Source organism: Lagopus leucura, unplaced genomic scaffold (genome assembly GCF_019238085.1).
Source record: "Lagopus leucura isolate 7727_CA_CO unplaced genomic scaffold, USGS_WTPT01 Super-Scaffold_100001, whole genome shotgun sequence".
NCBI classification, from domain to species: domain Eukaryota; kingdom Metazoa; phylum Chordata; class Aves; order Galliformes; family Phasianidae; genus Lagopus; species Lagopus leucura.
In genome coordinates this window covers 5157959-5184438 of record NW_024962262.1, presented here as the reverse complement: position 1 = coordinate 5184438, position 26480 = coordinate 5157959, and the positions used below count along the sequence as shown (strand labels likewise).

The window sequence follows — 26480 nt, the reverse complement described above, 5'->3', positions numbered from 1 at the left end:
CCCTCACAGAAAGCAGGCAAGATATACTCTGGATTATTTCATCAAACTCTCTTATACTGAACTCCAGAAACAGTTGTGCCAGTGCCAGTGAGGGACTACAGCATGGGGTAGGGGGAGGCTCCCACTGGTGTGCAGGGAGCACTGACTGAAATATCTTAATGCTTTCAGGCAGTCAACTGAAATACTCCTTTCCCTAAATTGTCAGTACACCTAAAAAGAAATCAGCGGGCAACTGCAGATAGCTGGAAAACCTGCAGGGGGAGATCCAATCTATGCTGCTTTGCCATTTTTCCCTCTTTCCCAACAGCTGGAGCTTGAAAGCATCTCCAAGACATCTCGGCTGCTCCTGCCAGGTCTCTGGGAGTATAGGGACCAAACAAATCAAGAGATGTCCCTCAGCTATGTCTCATGCAGCTTTATCCTGCATATTCTTATCCCTGCTGTGCAGATGCTTGTGATAACCTATAGGTAATGCTCTGAGCATTGCAACTAGTAACACAGGGAACTATTTTGGGCACCAATGTGAATAAAAAAATTGCTTCCATGACTGGAAAGTCAGGTCAGGTATGGAGCCTATCAGCTACTGGTGTGAGCAGCATTTTCCAGGCTCTTTATTTTTTTGTCAGGTCCACTGTAACTGCCCACATGATTCCCCCCAAAAGACCTGGCTAAACCTTAGGATGTTCCAAGTGTTCTGCTTCCAATGGGGAGCAGAATCCAGCACCTCAGGATGCGTCCTAGCAACTCCACGAAGTCATATCCGGATTGAGAGGACCCTCCACTCCACCTAGCTCTTGAAATCAGACACTCAAGAGTCAGAAAGGCCAGCAGGGAGCAGATGAGGTTGCGCCTCAGTTAAGCACTGAGCTGTGAGAGGTCCTACGTGCTCAGGGTGGTGTCTGTGTTTCTTTGCAGCCGAAGGCGGATCACGGCGCTGGGTTTGGCCCCTTTCCAACCAAATGCCCCGACTACTCGTCTTTTCAATCTGATTTCCTGTTGCTCACTTTCTGTGTTGTTCCAGTGAGTCTCACTAGCCAGGGAGTGGTAAGGGATGCACACTGGGGAGCCGATGCTTGACAACTTGATTATCTCGGTGCCAGATGTATGGGCTGCTCAGGCAGGAGGCTTGGCACAAGCAGAGCAGGGTGAAATTCATCACAGCAGTACAGTGCTGCTGGGCATTGAGCAAACATGAAAAACTGATGATGTCTACTGCAAAGGCTGTTTCTTCTCAGTCTGTCACAGCTTCTGTAGTGCTGGAGATGAATGGCCCTGAAGCAAAGATGTTTGCCTGATACATTTCAAAGAGTGCTTACTCTCAGCTTCTAAATATGGCTGATTTCCTTTCAAGTATACAGTGATATCCTTTTTAATAAATGCTAGAAAGGGGAGCATTTCCACAATTCACAGCTGAAGAAAACATAACAACTGCCTTGAAACTCCAAAGGATAAAAATTGTTGTCGTGTATTCCACTTGCTTCTTAGTGTCAGACCATGGTTCTGACCCAACCAGCACCTGAGGTTTGGATATAAAGAGCTTACACTGCCTATGGTCGGTGGCTATCTGTACAGCCATAGCACCTGAGCTACTCTGCAGAGTACGTTCTCACTCTGCCACAATTATACCATAATACACAAAAATAGGAACTGCCCTGTCTGTCAAGCCAGATGCTTCAAATGAAGTTTTCAGAGATGCCTTTCATCGAGGCACAGGATTCCTACAGCATTTTTGTTCTGCTTCATGGGAATGTCCACTGCCTCTTTCTTCCCTGTATCTCAATACTGAGGTCTTCCAATTTTCATGTAAGCTCCATGTCTCCCCCCCTGGACTTTAGCACAAGGAGAGAGATGAGGGGTTATGAGCAGGTCTTCAGGTTTGCCCTCCCTCAGCTCCTCGGGAGGGTCAGGAGCTGAGGACATCCTTTGGAGAAGGAAGGAGGTGCGTCTTGCCAAAGTGCTGTGGTCTTTGGAGGCCACGAATGAATGCAGCTGTGATGTAGGAGGTGTGAAGAGGGTGTGGAGCTGGTGTGGTATGGCCACGGAGCTTGTGATGGGGCCAGCATCATCTCAGACTCAGCACGTACTCAGCACTGGGTAGGTCAGAGGCAGGGACATTCAGTTCCCTTTGCTCTGTGCATGGGAGCCCTGGCTCCTAGGGGGTCTGAGCTGTCAGGATGCCCAGTGTCCTAGTTCCTACTTCTGGCTGCACTGTCTTCATTGAGCGGCTGTTTTCCCAGCTGCTATCCTCTCCTCTGGAGGAGGTGACTTGTCATGAGTCATCCTCTTCGGGAAAAAAAACTTCTGGGTTCTTCCCCCCATGGTGCAAGCAGATGAGGGGGAAGATATCCATAACTATTTTATTTCCAAGGTCTCAGCTGGGAGCAGGAAGATTGGAAAATGCAGCCTGAAATTCTTAACTCAGGGTGTCACTTGTGAACAGGAGTCAGATAGAAGCACGCAGGAAACGTTCTCATCGACTTTAAACTTGAAAGTTAAACAGTTCTTGAGTTAAAAACAACACCAGCTTCTCATCCTTTTTGTAGCACAGGATGATCTGGTGGGATGCAAAAGATCTGCATTCTATTTGTGGCTCTTGTCACCAGCTTCCTATGGCCTTGGACCAGACGCCTAGCGTCTTGATGTGTCTCCATTTCCTTCTCCTTAAGGCAGGGGTTGATCCTATTTACCTGCCCTGTACAGATGCTCTCGAGACTTCCTTTGTATCATAAAAATATAGGAAAAGCTGCACCGGATCAGGCCAAAGACCTAATTCTGTGGTTCCATAGCCAGGGCAGGCTCCTGAAACATCCTCAGCGCTGGGGAAAGCGCTAGCAATGCCCCTCCCTGCCTTGGCCGCTCTGTGCGCTCGGGGCCGCTCTCCCAGTCCCCCCTGGGGAGCTCCGAGCACCGCACCTGGGCGGTGCGGGACAGTCGGGGTCAGCCGGTCGGGCTGGAAACTCCGCGGGGCCGGAGTCGGGACGAAAGCCCCGCAGGGAGCGGTCGGTGCCCGCCGTCGGCGGGGAGGCGGCCCGGGGAGGGCGTGCTCCCGGCGGAGGATGTGCCGGGGGCGGGAGGGGGTGCGCGGTGGGAGGTGGAGAAGTTATAAATCAGCGAAGCCGGGGCCGGCCGCTAATTGATGTCCGCGGGAGGTGAAGCTGGCAGGGCGGCTGGCCGCGGACACTCCCTTTCCGCGGGACGGGGCGGGCGGGGAGGGCTGCGGGGCCGCTGGATGCTGATGCCGCGCCGCTATCTCCGCCACGGCGGGAGGAGCCCGGCACCGAGGAGAGCCCGTCGGAGCTCGGTCGGCGCCTCCGCCTCTCTGCCGTCTCCACGGAAAGAGCCCCGCGCCGCCTCGGGCAGGACCATGCCCCGCCAGCTGCTCTCAGGGACCGTGCTGCTGGGAGCCGCCTTCCTGCTCGCAGGTAGGAGTCCGCCGGCCCCCGCCACCCCCCGCCCGGCCTCAGGCTCCCCGGAACGCTCCCCATCGGCGGCTCTCCCCGCCGCGTCGCGGCAGCCGGTGGGCACCTGCCCGCCCGACCGCCGCCCTCCGTTCCCAGGGCGGGCGCGGAGACGGGGTGCCGGGGGGCGCCGAGCCGCTCCGCGGCGTGGGTCGTCGCGATGTCCGAACCCGTGCCTCGAGGAGGAAAAGCAAGCTCTGGTCGCGGGGCAGGCTGCTTTCCAGTGCGCTTTGTTTTTCAAGAGTCACTTCTGCCCGTGAGGCAGAAAAGTGCCCCCGATGCGAGCAGGGCAGGGAGCGCGTCGCGAGTTCCTCCCGGCGGGGCAGGACGGGGCTGCCCGCATCCCGCGGAGCTGCGTGTGACGGGATGGTTCCGCGCCCGCTGCAAAAATCCGCTGCGCCTAATGGCGATGTTTTTTGGGATTGGTTGCTTCGGCTTTTCTCGCTTCGAAAAAAAAAAAAAAAAAAAAAAAAATGCGGTGATCGGGGGATGACAGAGAGCTGTTGGAGAGGATCCAGAGGAGAGCCACAAAGATGATCAGGGGACTGGAGCATCTCCCCTACAAAGACAGACTGAGGGATCTGGGCTTGTTCAGCCTGGAGGAAAGAAGGCTGTGGGGCTGTGGGGTGACCTCATTGCAGCCTTTCAGTACCTAAAGGAAGCCTACAAACAGGAGTGGAATCAACTCTTTGAAAGGGTAGATAACAGCAGGACAAGGGGAAATGGTTTCAAGTTGAGGGAAGACTTAGGTTGGATACCAGGGGGAAATTCTTTACAGAGAGAGTGGTGAGGTGCTGGAACAGGCTGCCCAGAGAGGTTGTGGATGCCCCGTCCCTGGAGGAGTTCAAGGCCAGGTTGGATGGGGCCCTGGGGAGCCTGGTCTAATATTAAATGGGGAGGTTGGTGGCCCGCATGTGGCAGGGAGGTTGGAGCTTCATGATTCTTGAGGTCCCTTCCAACCCGGGCATTCTGTGATTCTGTGATCCTGTGGGGGAGCGTGTCCCCCTAGGGGCTAAGTACTGTGGCAGTGGCCCCGGTGCTGCAGTGCTGCCCAGAGGAAAGCTGGTGGGGCCATGCCGCCGAGACATATTCCTGCTCGGGAAGTGCTGATTCATCAGCTTTGTTATAGACATATAGGTATTCTTCTATATTTTTTTTTTCCTCCCAGGGAAGTGTTAATTTCCCTGCTTTATTTTTTCTCTGCTGTGCCCTCCTTGGCATAAGGATGGAATAGGCACAGGCGTGGGACTCTCGTTGTGGATACAGGAAACATGGGTTGAAATCCTTGCCAGGCTTCCTTCACAGCTTGAGCTTGAACTTCGGTGTCCCTCTCCCACATGGGCTCCCGCGATGCCGAGCTGTGCTGGGGCACTGGCTTCCTCTTTCCTGTCAGAAAGGTTTCCCATTGTGCAAACTGCGGCAAACCCACTGTCCTGGGAGAAGGTGGATTCAGTGACTGAGGCTCTGTAAGGGACCCTGGCTCACCTTCCTGCTCCAGGCACTGTCAGCGGCACACGCACCCTACACCAACTCCAATGGGAAAGGCTTGCCTTGGTTAGGGGAAGCCCGGTGTGCTGGGTGCTGGGCAGTGGAGACACACGCCCTGGAGGTGGCTCAAGTGCAGTAGGTATGGAGTGGTGCCTCCTGGTTGTGTGGCTGAATGCCTTCACAACTGGTTTGCTGGAAATTTCTTTCCTCTCTTACAAGTATGGGAGATATAGTTCCAGTCCAGGGCTCAGACTTTGAAAACATCTTCGACTTTGCTGTGCCTTCCTTCTTTCTTATTTTTTAAAAAAGCAATAGTGTTGACAACGATCAAGCTTCTTCTAGGTCAGAACTGAAGCTCTTGTAGGCATACAGCATTTCAGAGCTGTCATGAAGTGGTGGAATGTTCTCTTCAAGTCATCTCTAGGTGTTCCTTCCCATTTCACCCTCCTTCACTGCCTACTTACCTGAAACTCTCACTCAAGCTGTCCAGCACTTCCCTTTTGAGTGTTCTCAATGCTTCACTCTTGTAATTCAGACTCTGCAGGTGTCAGCTGAGTTTCCATTTACTGACTGGTACTGGAGAATATTCACAAAGTCAGGTGTTACAGACACCTCCATAGCGAAGGGACAGAAAGAGATGATCTTTAACTTGCATATGACTATTTAATAATTCCAATTTCCCCCAGACAACACGAAAACTAAAAGTTTCCGTTTGAAAAAGTAGATAAAAGAAATAATAGAAATCATGTTTCTTTGACTCAGGAGTCTTGAGCACTTCAGCCCTCTGGTGTTTCTATGCACATTCGTATTTCAGCTATCAGAGGAAAGAAGTCTCTGTTTTGTGCAATACTTACATATATTTCTTTCATCGTTTGTATGTATCATTTGTATTCCACAAACTATATTGCATACCATTATGCTAAAGACTGTGCACGCAATGGTTGACATGAAGACTTCAGTGTCATATTTAGGTTTGATCTCCTAGTCACAGACCTCCTATGACAATAATTTTAATCAATAGCATTTGAGAATGTAAAGAGCTGAGTTTAAATCCTGAAATGATCAGGTTCTGCAGCCTGAATCAAGGATGATGTGTCTGTATTTCCAGAAACATGGGATGGATAAATCAGCTTTATTTCCAGCTGTCAGCACCCTGGCAATACCTCACAATTAGCAGCTAGAAGATAAAGAGAATATATTACAACCTTATCTGTGGACACCACTATACAAGCCTGAGTTATTCCAGTTGGAACTAGATCATCAACGTCTCCAGCGACCGATGGACTTTTCAATTTCATGGTCAGCTGCAAAAAATGAAGAAAGTAATTCTAGGTCAAATCTGAACTGCTTTGAGGTTAATTTCTTGCAATAACTAACCTGACTTCCCTAAAAGTGCTGATCAGATTGAAGCTTGTACATTAAGGTTTCTATGTGATTTGAGTGCTCAGCTGAAACAGAAGCAGAGACGTGCAGCTACAGTGGTCTAATTTAGGATTAGGGCTGGAAATTTCAACAGAGTGCTGAAAAATGGACTTTCCCACTTCTGAATCTTTATGGAAATTGGGTTCCCTAAAACAAGCTACACTCATGTTAGGCAGAAGAGTTAGACCTTATGGTACAACACCAGCTTTTAAGAAGTTTGATACATTGCCATGGTTTTTTTTTGCATTCCTGAAGAGAATCCATTAAATTACTTACCGCTGTTTTACCAGGCAGGTGCTGTGCCCACATACTCTACAGAAATCCATATTTCACCCTCTCATTGGGTTGGTGTAATCCAGAGCAATTGCTTTGGGCTAAGCCAGCAAGTTCTTTATGTTTCATGCAAAAGGAAATGAGTACTTGACGTGTACCCTAGAAAAGAACTTCATATCTAGAATCACCCAGAACATTTAGAACCCTAAAAGGAAATTGTTATTGGGAAGAACTGGAGATTAGTTTGGTTGTCACTTGTTGTTTTTCTTTTTTTTTTTCCTTTTTTACATGTAAACAAAATCCAACAAGCCAAGCTATTATTGTCAGATGCTGCAAAGACTGAAACCAGTAGCCCTTCGCACTGTGTGGGTGTATAGGACCAAAGGAAGTTGTCCAGATTTTCAGGACAGTTGCTGAGTCCTTACACTTTAATGTGGTTTGGAAACTTCAAGCACAAATATTTATCAAGTTGCTAGTTTTTGTGTCCGACTAACATTGGGAAAGGAAGAGGCGCAGCAGATGAGGGCGAAGGCTTGGCATTTCAGCAATCTGTGTCCAGTGGGGCTGTGATGATGCTTTATCAGCAAAACTGCTCCCTTGGATTCCCTAAAACTAGGGGCTGGAATTCCAGTTGCAGCCCCTGAGGGAATGGAAAGCCACCTTGCTCTGAGAGTGCTCTCTGCACCTTGCCTTGCAGCACTGTGTGCTCAGCCACCACTGTCACCTCTGTGGCTGGAGGCAAACCTCTCCCATTGGGGTGACATCTTCAGCAGCTAACTGCTCCCTTCAGACATGCTTCATCTTTGTGTCCTTCTTTGCCCCCAGCAGACTGTTGCTTTTTTTTTCCCCTCTATCAATGTTTGTAGGAATGTGGGAAATCATTTCTGTATGTACTTTAGCATGGATTCTACCCATGGGCAGCACCTGCCTCTCTTCTCTTTGCTGTTGTGATGCACTCCTACTACATGCAGGCCACAGTTGGGGAACGACCTTCCCAGCATTCCCAGTTCCAAGTGACCTGATTTCTCATCCTACCATGAGGGAACTGCTCATCTGAAAGCTGGTTCAGGGATGGACAGGAAGGTGTGCAGACAGTTGTCTCTCACCAAGTTCAGTTTCATTGTTCTGTGGTTGGAGTCAGTGCCGTATAAATCCATGTTGTTAAAAGAAAGTGATGTATGCAGCAAGAAGCAGTTGGAAAAGTGAAAGCCAAGTGTTTGCTGCAGAGCCAAACGTGGTGCAGTCATGCCCATTATGACTGGCAGAATGACTTTGTGCCAGAGATAATCAAAACTGCAAGTATTGAGAAGTACTAGGGTGTGGGAGAAAAAATTCAAACCTGTATGTCGGGGGTCCTATTGCTTGAAATGGAAGTCCTGAACTATTAGGACGTATGGAGGAGTTTGTACTGGGAGTGTAGATGACTGTTACTTCTGCTTTGCATCATGGTTGGTAGTTGTTTTGTTTTACGCTGGTGGCTGGAGCTGTGCCACCTTTGATATGTCAACAGTCATGGAGAGAAAGAGGATATTGCTAATGACACCTCTGTGTTACTCAAGACTGTGATTGATTTTTGAAAAGTAGTTGACTGATTTATTCATCTTCTACCCTAGACTTTGGTTTGGTTTGTTTTATCGAAGGAGAGAAAGGCTCACATTCACAATGATCTGGTTTTACTGTCCCTGTTGTTTCTCCAAACTTCAGTTGATTTTCACAACCAAATCAACTTGTCTCTACCCCCAGTGTTAAGTCAGCCATATACAGTATTTACATCACAATCCAGTGTGATGGGATTGACCCATCTTCTATTTGCGCCATTTCAGTATTTTGCTAGGCGATAGGGATACCCTTCTATCATCCATTGATACCTGGCAGTAAGCCCTCATACATACAATCCCTTTTGAGTCATATTCCCTCTTTTGGAGCTGTTGCCTTGAAACAAGGTGTTCTTTGCTGTTGTAGGAGCTCAGGGAGGTGCTCAGGAAGGAACTGTTTCCAGGATTTCAGTGGTTTGGAGACACTAGGGCAATAGGTTGATACTATTTCTGCTCCACGCCCGGAAGCGGAGGTGAGTGGGCACAGTGGCCCTTGCAGAGCGGGGACCCTGAGCAGATGTCCTCCTCCTGGGAAGCTCCCTTGGGAAGCTCTGGGAACGGGACCCCCTGCTCAGTGCGTGGGGAGCGGTGAGGGAGGAGCATGAGGGCGCTTCGTGAGAGGCATTCCACAACTTCACACAGCTCGCCCCGGCGTCCTTCCTGTGGGATCTTCTCTGCCACAGAACTTTTTTCCTTTTGTTCCCATTGTCCTTCCTCCATGGAAAAACCTCTCCTCGGGGTCACTGTGGACCAGCAGTAAGAGAAGCGTGAGAGCTGCCATCCTGGGTCAGCTCCCAGTAGCTCCAAGTTGTGTCTTCGATGGTGTCCGACGTTTAATCTTCAGGGAAGGCTCAAGAAACCTTGCACAAAAAGCATTTACTCGGACAAATTCTTCAGAGAGGATTTTGTTAATCATTTATTTATTTATTTATTTATTTCAGTATGATCTGCAATCCACAATGATTTGCTAAGGGAATGTGAGACTGAGAGTTGAGATAACCGAAATTGGCCTGCTGAAATTCAGGTGTTGTCTGTTTATGGCGAATGGATATACTACAGTGGGGTTATATTGCGTTGTGTTGTGCAGTATAGAAGACTTTCTTCTTTTGCTGTGCTAGTAGGGCTTGGTGTGAAAACCTGCCTTTGTGTCAGGCAGTGCTACAGTTTACATTCATCCTAACCATTAATTATTATAATTTTCTGACATTAATCAAGTCACAGATGTGCTTGCCAGATTTCTGCATGTGCACCTACCATAGACTTTGTATTTTATATGCAATTTAATTGCCAAAAAAGCCCAACATGATCTGATTTGTTCTGCTAGTGCTGTCCTCACCTTGTCTGATCTGTTGTCCACAAGCCCATCAAAACCAGCTGAAGCACTGACCTGTTTCATACCAGCCCTTGGTGAGAGGGCTGACTTTGTGATGAAGTATGGAGGGAGCCCCAGTGCAGAGCCCAGAGGAACTGTCAGCCAGAGGGAGCAGTCCGACCATAACATCACCTTTAGGAGGAGGCTCACTCTGGATCTTCTTGCATTACTTTTCATTAATTTGTAATCAAAATTAAACTTCACAGTAGAGGTGGTCCTAGAGCAAAAAAATCTTCTGTATGGACCCTTTTTTTCTACTCACCTCTCCGGTTTAAACTGTTGCATTGCACTAGTTATTTTTTCATTTCCACCGCTTCTAGCTGTTTTATAGATTACATCAGGATGGTTTGAAACCTGGCTTACAACTTTGTCTTCTTTTTTTTCCTTGGAGATTTATGGGCTGGTTTGTCTGTAATGAGAGAACATCAGAAATAATACCTGGCAGCTTTAAGTTTTATTTAACTTAGTTCTGAATTTATTCCTGTGTGCAAAGCTTAATGAACAATATGGTCTCAGATGGATTTGGTAGGGCCATTTTGCTGGCTGAGCTGGCAGATTATAGACAACTAGGCCATTTGCCTTCTGAAACGTCGATCTGAATCACTAGTCCAGTCCAATCTTACTATATCACTTAATTTCTCTTGTCAGAAAATCTGTAGCAAATCTTAAGTATCAAGTTGGTAAAGAAATGTAATTTGGTAAGAAAAATAAAAAATAATTTACTCCCTTAAATACCTGATTATAGGAATTTAGAATGAATTGTGTTTTTTTAATGTACTTTCTTTGCCTTTATGTTGTATCAGTACTTTTCTACCACGTTATTTAATGAGAAGACTGATATGTGTTTACAATGGAGGTGTTTGTAATGGTTTTTAATAGCTTGTAATAGCATTAGGCTATACATTTGGATTCATTTTCAATTCTGTATACTCAATGGGAAAAAGTTTGTCACCATGGCTGATTTTGCTTCTTGTTTATGGTTTTCTCATCACGTAGCCAATGAAACAAGTGCTGTTGTCATGCTAGATTGTGACAATGGTTCTCATTTCAGATATTAAGTTTCCAGATGCAATAAATTTTGGATAGATGGAAGAGGAAACTAAGGTTCTGTTTTTTTCACTCAGGTTCCCTGAATGCTGAATTCCAAAATTAATTTTTAACTGGCCTTGTTAGGTCCAGGCCTAACAGTCATGTTAGGGTGAACAGGAAACAAAGTTTGATGAAATGGTGATCTGAGTGCCATTTGAGCAGACACTGCCTGGACACAATGCATTGAACTGCTTTGCCTTGGCCATCCTTGTGGCTTTCCAGATGCCCGGGTATGACAGGTGGTATTTTCAAATGGTAGTACCTGGTGTCACATTTATTTTGAATAACCAAGTGTGATTTTAGCTTGTTACATTTCCAAATGTAACCTTCCTTAATATCTAAATGAACAACTAAAAGAGAATGGCGTTATCATGGGCATCTTAAATCACTGAGGTGGAGCTAAACACTGGTAAAATACGTGGTGGATATTGGGGAAATATGTTTGTTTACATTTATGGCTATTGGCCATATTGGTCCAGCAGTGCATCCTGCTCAGATGTGTTAATGAAGTGCTATCAGAATTGTACTTGCTCTATTTTTGGGCACTTGGTGTCATGCCCTGCTTCTGCAACATCTAATCTCGTATCAGCATGTTTACACATCTATGCACAGAAAGTACATACACACGGTAAATAAACTCTTATCTCCTGCTCCGAGATCCAGAACTGAGGGGAGATGGACACACTGGTTTCATTTTGTGTCAGTGGAGACCTATCTCAGGCAGTAATGAGTTCATTTGCCCTGCTGACATCTTTAATTCCAGGATATGGAGTCAGGGTCAAGGCATTTTAGCCTGCACAGGACTCTCCAGTCCACAGATATAAACCCATTAACCTATCCATTTTATTGGCTGACTGTTGCATCCTAATGGCACCTTAAATTCTTAAATTACATTTGAGATTCATCCGCTTCAAGCATTAGATCTAGAAATCATGGGGCATGTGCTGGGCAGAGCATCAGACCTGATAATTGGAGTGTCTCTTCTGAGCCTGAAAGGGATAAATCAATGAACAGATGATTTTCGTGAATCAGTGTGTGTTTTGTAAGTGAATAGCTTCTGACAATTTTCTTGATCTTGAAAGCAAACAAGAGCACATCAGTCACAGCAGAGGCACAGATCCACAGAGTGAGACATCTTGAAGCACTTATCCTGCCCACAGTGTGCTCCTGCTTGCCAGTGTGCACAGTGCCTCTCCTTGCACCAAGCAAACAGGAAAGAGGGACAAAGCCACCTCATGACCCATGGGCCTATGTCTGTTAACCCTCACCACTCCCTGCAGCCCTTGATGAACCTGCAAAGTTCTGCTTGGAGCAAAATAAGGGTTATGATTTGGTGCTTTGGATAAGGAGGTTGATCAGCTGGAAGACCATCAGAGTCAGCTGACACTGTAAGCCTCCCTGCATGCTCCATGGCAAATAAATTCTCCTAGTTCCTCTTCTGCCAAGTTTAGGTGTTCAGATTGGATTTGCTTCATAAACATGGTGTGCAATCAGGTGTGTGAAGGACTATGAGGCTTCCTTTGGAGCACAGGCCTAGGTGGCACCTGGCAGACCCGAGGTACTGCTGGAGCCTTGGTGGCTCATGGCTTGTAGGCATTTTCTGGAGGCTGTGCCTGAGGATGGGCAATGGAGAGGATGCTCGTCTTTTCACCTCTGGGTTCAGGAACAAGGCTGTGTTGCCTGTGTCCAAACTCCAGAGATCCCAGAAGCGCACATGGCATGGGGCTGTTGCTGCCATGGGGAGGCACAAGCAGCTGCTACCAGCAGTCACAAAAGTGAAAGGCTTCCTTAACAACTATTTACGATGGTGGATAGTGATAGGACAAGGGGGAATGGTTTTAAATTGAGATGGGGGAGGTTTAGGTTAGGTAGCAGGATGAAGTTTTTCACACAGAAGGTGGTGACGCACTGGAACAGGTTGCCCAAGGAGGCTGTGGATGCCCCATCCCTGGAGGCATTCAAGGCCAGGCTGGATGTGGCTCTGGGCAGCCTGGTCTGGTGGGTGGCGACCCTGCACATAGCAGGGGGTTGGAACTCAATGATCATTGTGGTCCTTTTCAACCCAGGCCATTCTATGATTCATTACATGGGGTGATGCCTTCTCTTCTTGTCCGGTGGAAAAATAAGCCAGACTTTCATGTTTGGAGCACAAAAATAATCCTTTTTTTTTTTTTCCAGTCACCAAGTAAGTTTTTGATACAGTTCAGCCTGGAAACTTTTTTCTTTTTTGTCTTATAAATGCAAATATTGAAGCTGGTGGGAATTTTAGTGTTGATTAAACTATGGGGAACTGTTGGTCAATCATTCTCGTTATGATAGGATGTTAACCACAGCTTAAAATAGCTCTTTGGAGTTTACAAGTTCCTTTTTCTCCTTCTCATATGTTTTAAATAGAGTGATTTGGCATAATGATAGAAACAAAGTTCTTACGGATAGGTAAGACTGTGTGACCAAAAAAAAACCAAAAGCTATTTTTGCCCTCCTCTGAAGTACCTTTAGAAGAGATGGTGATACAGCAGCTTAGAAGGAGAACTTTGAAATAAGGAAAGCTCCCACTATCCCAGATTTTACAAATTGAAGTAAAGCCATACACCCTGTATGAGATTCACTTGTGGCTTTGTTCTGGCTAAGGTGCAGGTCATTAACTTATTTCACTGGTAACACACTGAAGATCAGCCCTCTGAGTGCTCCCAAGCATTCTGGCCAGATTCTACAATTTCCTACTAGTTGCACATGTGTGGGTGTCCCCATTCCCTTCAATGGGATGACTCACAAGGAAGTGGTCATAAGCAAGAGTGAAGTCCCAGGCTGCGTTTGATCTGAATGACCTGCAACTTAAGGAGCACAGAGAGGTGAAGACCCGATTAAGATACCATGTGCATTCCATTTCCAGTTCACAACTGTCTCATGCCAAATACATTTTTGCAGAATGTGTTTGAATCATGAGGAGATGATATTTGGTGGTAAAAATCACAAAGAATTGGTTATGTTTAACCAGCTTTAACACACGTGCAAATCCAACGATGACTGAAGCAATTACTTCTTGATGGATAACTTTATTGCTCACAGATGGCACTTTAAACCTAGGAGGTCAGATTCTTCATATACACTGAAGCTGCAAAGATAAACGGAACATTCTCTTTAACCTCTCATTGTGCAGGTGAAAACAGATTAGTCAACGTGTTCAGGATAATTGTGGTGGCTGGAAGATCACTTAGCTTCAAATTAGGAAAAGGATGTTGAAGACCACCAAGCCTGTTCACCTCAGGCCAGCTTCTAATAACTTCTAATGTAGTTTATTTCTTTGAACTAAGGCATAGTTATCCTTTGAATTTACTTTCTTTAGTCTAAGGTAACAGAAATTCAAAGTTCATAAAAAGAAAATTTAAAAGTACAGCTGGAAAAATTAGAGCAGAGGCAATAATCTGGTACGTGATCCTGATTTTGAGTTCAGTGAATCTGTTCTTTTAGGAGAAACTGAAATTTATCCAGAATCAGTGGAAGGTTGATCATGTATGCGTGGCTACTTGGATGTCTGTAGAACTAAACTCGCACATCATGGAAAATATGTGCAGGTTCAGCTATTTTATCTTTTTTGTTTAATTACTTGTCTGTGTTTTTGGTTAACGAATAATTGAAAGTTCCGTTAATTCAGAAAGAGCATTGCTTTTTTGCAAGGCAGAAAATAGTTGAACAAAGCTCATTCTTTTGTTTCTTTGCAAATTATAGATTACACACTCTGCTTTCACTAAGAAAAAACTACTTCCATAATTAACTTTAGACAGACTAATTTCTGCAGTCTAAATTGACGTTTGCTTGTTAATTAAGCAATATCATATTGACTGACTCTCACATATATATGTAATAAGCCTTCCAAACCAAATAAAATATGCAGGACCCTTTTCTCCTCCTTATGAGGAGAGATTCCTCAGTTATCAGGATTAATTAGTTCTCTTGTTGTCAGTTGGAAAGAAGTTGCACCCCCCAATGTAGGTCAGTGTGAGGGTAGGTTGCTGATGGTCGCCTAGTGACAGGCATAATGATAAGTGAATGTGTCCTGTTGAGCCATGACCCTTCAGAAAAGATGGTGTCAAGTAAAATGCCCAGAGAAGGTACCAAGAGGGCATAATCCACTTCTAAATATTGACAGTGGGAATTTCCTTGCTATTCTCCTTTCCTTTTCTGTCCTAATAAACATGTCAAACTCCATTGCATTTGTACTCTGCATCAGTTTTGGAGCATTTAAAAATGTAACAAAGCTAATGACCCATAAGTAGGTAGGATGTCCAATTAAGTTATTTTTCTTCAGACTAAGCATTTCTGTTGGTAAAAGTATTGTCTTGTCTTGGCCGGAAATACCATCTTTTTCTTCAGCTCTTTGTTAGTGGAAAGCTAAATTAATAAATACATTAAAAATCTGATTTGTGATACCAAATTCACTAAGTCTTGAATATTAATGTGATTTAATATTGTAGTTGTGTCTGAAATGTAATTGGAATCAATGGTGAAACTCTGGCTTATATCAAGGGGAGCAAAGATAGACAAAACCTAGGCACTCCTTAAGATCACACCCATAATATTTACAAATGCTGTGGTGTCTTCTAGAGACATGTAGTATGTGTAAGAGGGCAAAAGCTTCAATACGTACCTGGCATATCTGGCTTTCTTTTTTGCCTGAAGTGTAAAGATGAAAAGATTATTATTTTTTTCTTTTCATTTGATTTTAATAACTCTAAAGCCCTGCACTACCAAGCTGTCATGTTCCATATGCTTAATTTAAGACAAATCCTGAGATTTGTATGTGGGAGTCTTTTCTTATATCTACATAGAGCTACCAAGATAAAAGTTTATAACCTTTATGATGCTTTCTTGCCCTTTACCTTTGGCAGACTTGGAAAACAACAGAGCCCCCATTCCCAGGTCTGGTCTCATGGTCCTGGCATGGGTCAGGCGCAAACATGCTGCTGCTGGCTGCCTTTGCTGCTGGCAGGGTGCTTCCTGCAGTGCCGAGCAAAGCCCTGCACCCAGCATGGAGCATCTCATCCTCTGATAAGATGATGAGGGAAGTACAAGTCAGGTTCTCGGCACTTAGCTTCAGGGATGTTATTTCAGAACTGGAAGTCAGTAGACTCAAAGGTTGCATGCATCTGCAAGAGACTACCCCATAAAAGCACAGTGTGCTATTTGGCAGACCCACAATTTCAGAGTTGAGATCCTTAAATGGTAGGTGAGGAAAATGTATGCCTGCAAGATACCACATAACAAATTGCTTCTTCAAAGATTTTCTGCATCCTTTCTCTCTCCTGCTAACAGCTGGAAGAATGTATTCATTTGTAGGTCAAGGTCTGATTTTTCTAGACAAATCTTGGGGAAGTTTGTGTTTTTGTACTGTATCACTATTCAAATTTCTGGTAATGCTTGTGGTAAAGTCCTGAAAACTTCTCTTTGTTCTGAAAACTTGTTATGCCCTTGCTTGAAGCCTATTCAAGGGGGCTATAACTTAGTGTACGCTTTACATTTTCTTCTGAACAGGGATGGATGTTAGTATAAGAAGGAACGTCACTACAGTAAGAAATACTTACTGACAATTGAAAACAGCTGGCACTTCCAGGAAAAATTAAACAAGAGCAAATGAAGGCAGCACCTCCTTACCTTTTATACAAAATCCTTGTACTTTAGCATTACTTCCTAAAAGTAGAGACTTGCTTTCTAGGCCTTTCTTAGGCTGAAGGAGTTCCCATCCTCAGATGCTTAACTGCCGAGTAAAAGTTGCTGAATTTGGAGCATCCAGTTGAACAGAGTTTGTCTATTCAATATTTAGTGGCCAAACTCACAGATAGAATTGTTGCCTTATAGTTCCTTCTATAGTCGGTGGAAGATTGGCCTTCCCAGTGGTCATTCACAACAGCCACATGATCTCACCTATTTCTACTGTGTGTGATACACACAGCTGTTGGTATTTGGCTGTGGTAGAAACCTCTTGGAAGGGTTTGAAGTAGCCAAACTCAAGATACACTTGACTGAGTTCTAGAGGAAAATCCACAGTACCCTTGTTTACACAACCCCTTTGCTTTCATGTGTTGAAAATGAAATATTTTCTCTTGGAGTGAAGTGAGTTGGAGTACTCTCTAATCTTCTCTCACAGCACTAAAATCTTCACAAATTGCAGTTAGGTCACGGTTTAGACTTGAAGTGATTTTAAATCTTGCAAAATATTTATGTTCCTTGATTCTGGAAGACTTTGCTGTCAGTGCGAGGCAGTAAGATCAAGGACTGCTTCTTTGCCTGGCCATTCATTTTTCTCTGCTTTCCATGACAGCTTTTGTGGCAATAGCTTATTATGCTGCAAAGATAAAGCATTACACCTTTCTGCCACTTGTTGGCTTAATGCACAAGAAGATCCTGCAGTCCTCTGTTCTTCTGTCCATACTTTCCCTTTGACTTTCTAAAAGTTGCCAACACACAACTTGCATGAAACCTGCCTTGATGTTTTCAAGCATCCCAAGCCACCCCATGCTATACTGATACTCAGGTATGCAGGGTTTCACTCATCACACTGGAATGGTCTGGCCAAGATGGGAGATTTGTTGGCACATTCGCTTTCTCAGCAAGCAGCATGTCTGGTACTTTTTCTTAAAATTTACCATACTGCTGTGCAGTTATCTTTTGTCACCACTTTACCTAAGGAAGCCTGCAGCTAGTGAGGGACTATAATGCAACAGCACTGTGACCTTCAGAGACAGGAAGGGAAGGTCCTAAATCCCCTTTGCCTCCTTCCAAAGCATTCTCAGCTTTGCAGTGAGGTGTTTGAGTGAGAGTTCGGGATCTCAGAGGTCAATGTCTGGTTGTGGCCAACTATTCAAGAGGCTGCCATTGCAGCATTTCCTAAGGAAACACAGCCAGCAGTGCTGGAGGACACACTTCCCTGGTTCATTGTGCAGACACAAGGTCCTGAGCTTTCTTCAAGATTTACTCAGTGAACAACTTGAGAATAAAACTGTTGACCAAATCTTGCATTGCTTCCATGTCTTCCTGCTTTCCTGAATGATTCTTTCTTAGAAGGATACAAGTTCTGAGTCAGAGAAGCATGATTTTGCCCAGAGGAGAGGAGTATGTGTGGTAAGGGAGGCACTGCCTTTGCTTTGCTTTCTCCTTCCAGCGTAGCGTCCTAAATGTGAGTGGGCTTGGAGCTGGATGGTTTGTCATTGTTAATGCCTTTCTTCTTTGTTTTTCTAGGATCGACTTCAGGATCAAAATTAAAAGTTCCTGTGCTGAGCGTGAATGGCAGACAGCACATTGTTCAAGCAGGCCAGCCTTTAAATCTCACATGCAGGTAACAGCTGAGCTGGCTTCTCATAATTTGGCTGATAATTCATATACCTGATACTTTTTTTTTTTTTTTTTTTTTTGTAGCTGAAATTAAAAAAAGAAAAAAGAAAAAAAGAAAAAAAAGAAACCTAATGGTGTGGGGAAAGGTGGGGAGTGAACTTCAATGGCAATTGTTTAGTAGTTCTTTGTTGTTTCTCTTGTTGTTTTTGGAAAACAAGATAAAAGAGAACCCCAGAAATAGCCTAATATAATAAAACAGAAAGCTTGGGAACTGGAGCTGTATCACTGCAGCCCAACATAATTGTTTCAGCTTCCTTATCTGTATTTGCAGGGGGGAAATGCTTCATTCATGGTCTTTGCCTGAAACTCTAAGTAAGGACAGCAAAAGGCTGAATGTAACTAAGTATGCCTGTGGAAGGAATGGAACACAGTCCTGCAGCACTCTGACCTTGAGCAGAACTCAAGCAAATGACACTGGAAGATATAGCTGCAGATACCCGACGAGTCCAGTGAAAAAGAAGAGGGAATCTATAGTCTACGTATTTATCAATGGTAAGATCATGGGTTTTTTTAATGCTTCTTAGTTTTTTAGGGTTTTTTTTTTTTTTTTTTCAGTGCAGCAAAATGGATAAAAAATGCACATCAACTGTGTTTGAATAGTAGAGTTTTGAATGATATTTTCAGCTTCACAGATGTCATGATAATTTACTGATTTGTGTATGTATTGTGAGCTTTGGAAAGCGTGTTTTGTTATTCACGATAAAATGAAGAAAGGAAAATACCAAACCCAACTGGACCCCTGGAGTAACTCGAGCTCCACGTGAAAGTGCACTAGAGTGATTTTGTGAAATCATGTCTTAATCAGAAGATGACTGATGAAAACCATTTATCTGGTGCAGTGTCCACTTTACCCTGCCTAAGACTGTGCATTGCTAGACAGAAAGATGCTAAAGTTGTTTTTCTAGATCACTGAATTTTCTCACGCTACAGGAAATTAATATTTGCATGCAAGTCACATTCAGAAAAGTGCTCTGCAACTCATGTTACACCAATTGTAAAAATCTAGAATAATTGGATTCAAAATAAATACAGAATTGTGTTCAGCAAACAAGTATTGTGCAGTATATGGGAAATGCTGGAATTAGGTCAGTCAGGCTATAACAGAAATTGCTTTCTGATCCTGTCTTCTTCCAGGATATTAATCAGACACTCCTCAAAACATCTGAATTAAAAATGAACAACAGTATAAGAAGAAATTATGAAACTTTTAGCTTTATCACTGTATTATATATTTTAGTTTTTCTCAAGTTTTTAAGCAAAAAAGTTAACAGATTACTATGGGGTATCAGGATTCACAGATTTTGGAAGCCTGTGTTAGAGAGAATGCACAACTGGAACTTTTCCAAATGATGTGTCTGCTGCTTCTAATGAGTTCACATCAGAGTGAATTAGCCTTTGTTTTCAGTCTGTGACACAGAGAGCAGGACTGATGCTATGGAAAATCAGAACCAAATGGACTGCTCGCTACAGAGACAGAAAATAAGATAGCTCTCCCCATTATCGTGGGTTGCCTTACTGATACTTACTGAATAATTCATACTGTTCATCCAGATCTGTTTCATCTGAAATACACTGTAGTATTTTCCTCACCCAACTACTTACCTGCAATTCATTGGATATCCAACAACAGATGCATCAAAAACGGCATGGTGAAAGTAGAAGGTTATCTTTTTTAGCAATCAACATTTGCTTCTGCCTGGGGAAATTTACAGTTTTCTTGAATAATTTCTTTGAGTTTCCCACCATGGAACCTCTTTGAACCTCGTATCTTGGACCTTATATTTAGTTGAGATCTACCCACAGTGCTCTCCATTTACGATGTGAGAAGAGCAAGGACATTTGTGACCCGGACTGAGAACCTCTCTGCTAACCCAATTTATATTATATGAGTTTCCCTCACGTTCTCTTGTTCTCTTTTCTGTTTGACATGTTAATTTTTCTGGATTCTGAATTATTACAAATTGAAGACACAATTGGCCATATTAACTCTTCACTGCTTTCTGAGCTGTGATTGGCTTCCTTGCAACCAAAAGAGAACCTCTATTAGATATATGTGAATCAGTTAATCTGCCTAATTTGCATGTCAGTAGACAAGTAGTAATTAAATAAATAGCTTTTGGACAACCTTGAGCTCCCTCCAAAAATCTGTTAAAGATAAAGCAGAAAACCTGAATGCCATAATTAATTTGATTTTTTTTAAGAGTGGCTATTAAACACTGATATTGCCATTGAAATCACTTTAGACTATGTTTTCATCCTTCCTTTCCTGACCAAAAACAGTAAAGTGTAGAAGGGACTACCCTGTAGCAAGCTTTGACATCTTTGGCACATTAGTTTTTGGAATTTGACAAAACTTTTGATTGAAAGACAATTTCTTAACACATAAATGTTAATTGTGTCTCACAAAGTGTGTGTATGAGTTTGGTAATCTACTGATGGTAAAGGAGGCTGCTCATGTAATGACTGTTGAAACACCCACTCTGCCCCAAGGAGAGAAAAGGTACAATTTGAGGGAGAAATTTTGAGCAAAATGAAAAGAAACAAGACTCTGAGTACCGAAAGTAACCCTTTCTGATCAGCGTTCCATTAGCATTGGGAAGAAAATAAGGCATCACTTAACATAAGTGTAAGCATACGTGAAACTCAATTACCTGGGTTGAGTGGCAGAGAAAAGAGGATGGTAAAATGCTCCGTTAAGACTATCTTTATTGAGTTTAGTTTTATTTTAAAGATTTTGGGTACTTAGGAAATAAACATTTGTAAAAGTCAGGTTCCTCCTAGGTTTGTATTGTTTCCTGTGGCAGGACATTGTGTCAGTCCATTTCCCATATTAGCTCCATGTGGATCCCCAAGGTGCCTGTTTCCCATGTTTTAGCATGCTGCAGATGAGAACAAATAGTTGCTATTTACAAACACAGGGTCCAAATCAGGAAAGCTGATATTGTTTGTACAGGAAGTCATCACTGATTGTTTTAAAAACGTTATTCATTTCCGTAGTTAGAATGATACTGAAAATGAACTGGATTAAGGGGAGAGGAAAAAAAAAAAAAAAAGAAGAAAAAAAAAAAAAAAGAGAAACGGAGTAAATCCAGTAAATCCTTTTGTTCAGGAATGAGAATATGCTACAGCAGAAGGCGAGCTTCTGCAGACAAAAACAAGATGCAAGGTGATAAGAAAGAAACTGCAAATCCCACGTCTTGGGATGTCTTAACACATTTCTGAAGTGATGAAATGCAGTGTTTGGGTATTCAAGAACCAGCAGGCTGGTGACGTTTTGCTCAGGAGCTAGTCCTGACACCACCCTGCTTTTAGCTGGAGAGGTCACTACTGAGTTGCACAGTGGAGTGAGTGCCACAGCAGTCCTTGGCCACACACAGCTCAGGGATTGAGGCATCAAGCAAGGGAAATGAAGCTTCTCAAGAGCCTTGGGTTTTGCTCTAAGAAAGCTGATATCCTGACTTCTACCATGAGCCATGGGAAAAATCCAAAATGAAACATAAGCCTCTGTGCCAATTTCTCCACTGTGCTGGTTCCAAAACTGCTCTGATCTTTGTTTTGTTGCACAACTGCAATCTGTAAATTAAATGGAAAGATTTGTAATGAATTCTCACTGTATACATTGGAGTAAGACATGGTTAGTTTTCTACTTGGAAAGAGATCATTATGTAAAAAAGACAGTTTAAAAGCCCCAGACTGGGAGCAGGCTATTTTGAAACCTACACAGATTTCCCCAACAACGTTTCTAAAGGCTTTTTTTTTTCTGTCTGCCTTCGTTCCCATAGTTCCAAGGCACTCTTCTCCAACTGTTGGAGCTCATTCATTTTCTTTCTTCTTCAAAAATTTCCAGTCCTCTTTATTCTTTGTTCTCATCTCTTTCTTCCTTTGCCTTTGATCACCTGTTCCCATGATGTAACAGTAAAGCAAGTAAGTCCAATTACCTTAATATGGCAAGTTTAAATAATTGCAGGAATTTGAACCGCATTTGATTCAAGTTTAATCGTTGCTACTTCCTGTGATGAAGCTAGCTTTCAGCAATTAATACATGAGATCAATGTTTTAGTTCTACTGCATCAGAGAATTTTTAAGAGAAGTTGTACTTGACTTCAGATATTAGCCCATCAGTCACAGTTCTTCTTCTCTTTTTCTCTCCTCACACTCCCACTGTGCATGTTTCTGGCCACATACTTTTCCTTGCAAAGACATTTACTGATACTTCAGTCGAGCACCAATTAAAATATTCTGTTTTAAAATCACACGTTTGTGCTAAGTTAGTTGTCTATTTTCTTTCTGTGCTTAACAGAGAGAAAAAAAAAGTACTTTCTGATAGGTGTTTCTCCTCACTGACATGATGAAGAATCTTGAGGACAATCTTAGGTGGGATGTCTTCCTTTGAAAGGATTTCAGTCAAATGAGGCAAATCAGAGCTGGATAACAAAAGGTCCTGAGAGCTATGCTTGTACTTACTGATAACTGGAATATCAAACATGTCCACTAATTTTGGATAATAGACTTCAGATGTGTCTCAATTTGGACAGTCCAAAATGAAGGGCTTTAAAATTATTGAATGTATCAAATTGCTTCAAAATATAAGACTCTGGAGAACCAAAATATCCGGGGTTTTGAATGCCTTCTCAAACTCTAGAATTGCATCCAGCCAGGGCAAACCATGTCCTATCTCCCTGGGAGGACCAGTTGTTGACTGCTAGCTAGATCCAGCTGTATGGATTTAGGTTGAGTTGATTGAATCCTGAAACCCTTAAAGTCAAACAGGGGGGTGGGAGGGGAATTAAATTAGTTCCCCAAAAGGGTCTGTAAGACGAGAAGCTTCAAAGTCAAAATAATTCAGATGGAAGCAGCAGCAACACAAAATACCTTGAATGTCAACAGCAAAGAAGAACATCTTTTTCTTTTTCCTTCTTCAGAAGTAATGTACCCATAAAACAACCTGCTGTTGCTGAAACTTGTGCTTTTTCTTTCTTTGCTTTTGGCACAGTTCTAACATATGAGCTGTACTTTCTGGCTTATGCTGTCAGAATCAATGATACGATAGCACCTCTGTTATGAAAAGGAAACTAGTTGGGATTAAACTGTGCTACATCTGTACTGAGTATATAGACATATTTTTAGTGACTCATGAGGTTCCTGTTAGAAAACCAAGCTTTCTCAGACTCCCTGATGTAAATTTCCACTAATTGCTATACATCTGTAATGTCATTGTGTCTACATGGACTTCACATCGTGCTTCACTGTGTTGAGCAGAGGAGGTTCAGGAGCTTTGGCAGCATCAAATGGGACGCACTCAGCTCTCTGAGGTCTCACTTCCTCACCAGGGCTTATGGCTGCCACTGAAATGGAAATCCATTTTCAAGATGATCTATCATGAGGGAGGGACGTAACTGAAAAAATGATCTAATGACCAGGGGCCTTTCTAGAGTTAACTTTCTGAACATGGTAATTACTGCAGTGTGAATTTCCTGGTTAAAGTAGGTGAGAGTATTTTTTCATAAGAACTGCCACTTTTTAAGTGTGTTACAGACCTACGTGGATAATAGCATAGTGTAACTGGCCCCAGAGGAAAACAAGCCATGCTTAGAGATCACTGCAGTTATGGTAGCAATGCTTTGCATCTGAATGTGCTTCAGATATGAAGTATTCCCCTTTTTTTTCTTTTGATTTCTTTTCTTGACTTCTATGTTTACTAATTCATAGCTCATAATATCCCTCTTCAAGTTTAGAAAGAGTGTCATTTTACACTTTAAGGCAAGACAAGAGTGGAAAAGCCATATTACAGAAAGGCACTGTGCTTCCCATGCTTGTCCCCACACAAAATGGGATTTTTTTTCTTAAGGATCATAGTCTTTTTTACAATTCTGTGATTCTGTGATTCTGATTCTGTGATAGTCAACTATCTGTAAGTAGATAAGTAGATGCCTTTCCTAGAGCATGATTAATTTCAGCCTCAAACAGATGTCTGGAACAGGTCAGGTGAGGTCAGTTCCCATTCCAGAACTGAACCATAATTGGTTTGGCTGTGTAGCTCAGAAAGGGGTGTCTATGTTTTAGATGTGTAAATGAGGTGAGATCCACTCCCAGTCCGAAAAAGTTCATTACATTGAACAACCCTATTGATGCAGTCAGAATAACTACAGCTAGTCAAGGTAAATCCCAAGAAAGGGAAGGAGAATTTGGTAATTGGACGATTAACTTTCGTGAAGTTCATGTGCTTATACTTGTGTGCATATGCATGAGTGAAAAAGATTTTATGTGAATGTGAGGAGATTTGCTTCTATTGGCCTGAAAAAAAAACGTTAATGATGAGCCAGGTGTAAGTATGTATTTTGGAAGGACAAACTTAATAGATTCCAAGGAGCTCAGACTCCTGCAGAGAGTTTTCTTGCAAATGTATAAGCACTCTGTCTTACGTAGCTCAGATTATTAAAAACAAAACAAAGATGGGCACAGTAGCTGAAGCATGTGGAAATAAAGAACCTCGCCATCATTTCTGAATTTGACATTTCAGAGTTGGCTAGTTTGGTTGTTTGTGCAAACCCCATGAATAGCCTAGACAGGTTAGTGATGTCAGACATAATATTGCTTGTATTAAGCCTCTTATCAACTTTGTACCTGGCTGCCAACCAGCTCTGTAAAAAGCTGCTATTTATATTCTTTAACAATATAGCAAGCAACCGTCAGATTTCATGATTTCATGACTGTTCATTGTGGTTTCATGTTGATTTTAAGTGAGAGATATTGTAAGGAACACGGTCAAACCACTACACAGTCATTAATTACAGGCACAGTTAAAAATATTATAAAGTGACATTTAAAGCAGCATCGAGTGTGTATAAAAGTTTTGTCTATCTGTCCTTCACCTTGCTACCTTTGTAAGCAACTCTGAAGCTAAACAAATGAACAAAACCTCAAAGATCAAGATCAACTCAGTTGTATTCCAGATCCCAATGAAGTTGAATGCGAAAACTCAGATGCAGTCCTTAAGAGTGGTTGATCCACGATGTTCCTTTTCAGAGAATCACTGCGATTAGAAAAGACCATCAAGGTCATCCAACTGCGTACCCATCAACACCATGCCAGCTAAACCACATCCTTCAGTGCCACATCTCCAAATTTCTTGAACGCCTCCAGGGACGGTGACTCCACCGCTTCCCTGAGCAGACTATTTTATGTTTGGAACTTTCAGAACCTCAAAGTATGTGAAGTTGGCTCAGAAGACCACTGGCAGGAGTTTGGGTCATCCCAGATGTGTTCCCAGCCAACTTCCAAGGAAGGGGAAATATGGCATTTACCTCCTTGCAGGAAAGAGTTGGGAGGAAGTGTAGCAGCAGCCACTGGCTATGGCTAAAGCTGTGATGGGAGGGAAAGAAGAAAAAAGAAGCAAGATGTGCCATTATTTAAGTGAGAGAAGGAACTCCATGTCATTGATGTACTCTGTTCTGGTGCTGTGGGTTCAGCTCTGCCTGCACCATGCTGGGAGACCCTGCTGCAGATCCTTGTCTTAAAGTACTGAGTATCCCCTAATGGCCATTAAGACGGAAGGAGAATAAAATCAAAGGGAATCAGGAAAAGCCTCCACACTCATTATGAAAACAAAACTGTGCTAGGAAACATGATGTGTATTCCTTTTAATCAAAAGCAGGAAGGCATTTGGAGCACTTGGGGCCATCAATTGCCCTCCGGCCCATGGCGGAAGTCCCAGTGATGTCAATAGGAGCTCTGCACGCGAATCATAGGGCATGGAGTCGGCTCCTTCTGTCCCTGTGCCTTGGCATGCCACTGCAGAAACTTACTGGGGAAGGTTGTCACCAAGTTTTGAAGCTTACCTAGAGGAGCCATGGCATTTTATTGACTTTTATAAAGCACTTCATTGACTTCTCCAAACGTGAAAGTGCATTGCTACTGGAAAAGGAGAAAAAAAAGCTTAAACATGGTGTTTTATGCTCATTTCCTGTCCCTGACTTTGGGTGGACAGGAATCCTGTGAGGTCTAAACTGCACAGCCCCCATGGCCTCGCTGTTGGCATCAGTCAGTGGTGACACTATGTCTGCAGACAGCACTGCTAATCTCCAGAGCAGCTCTTCCTCACTCTTGGAATGATCTGGAGATTATCATACAGGAAAGTACTTTGCAGAGCTTGCTAGTTTGGGGCTGGAGCTCTTAATTTTATGACAAAGACGAACAAGTCTTTGGGGAGCAGTAAATCTATTTTTCTGTTGATGTTAAGGGACAGGTGACCTCTTCCATGGCTGTGACCCATGAAAAAAACAAAAAAAGTTCTTTTCACCACGCTACAAACAGGTTCAGTCTTGGTCTTTCCTTGTATCGTATTGCAAAGGAAATTAGCCTAACACATCCTTAGAGTACTCTTTATTACATATG

The 26480-nt window shown here is 43.3% G+C and overlaps 1 protein-coding gene across 1 annotated transcript in view; it reads left to right on the top strand.

Moving 5' to 3' along the window:
* Window positions 1–3220: 3220 nt before the first annotated feature.
* Window positions 3221–26480, top strand: part of FLT1 (fms related receptor tyrosine kinase 1) — a 103544-nt gene continuing 80284 nt past the window's right edge. Inside the window, exons 1-3 of the mRNA XM_042868604.1 lie at window positions 3221–3422; window positions 17934–18030; window positions 18358–18578. Of these exons, the coding sequence (XP_042724538.1) occupies window positions 3230–3422; window positions 17934–18030; window positions 18358–18578 (511 nt within the window). The 5' untranslated portion in view covers window positions 3221–3229. The remainder of the gene's footprint in view (window positions 3423–17933; window positions 18031–18357; window positions 18579–26480) is intronic.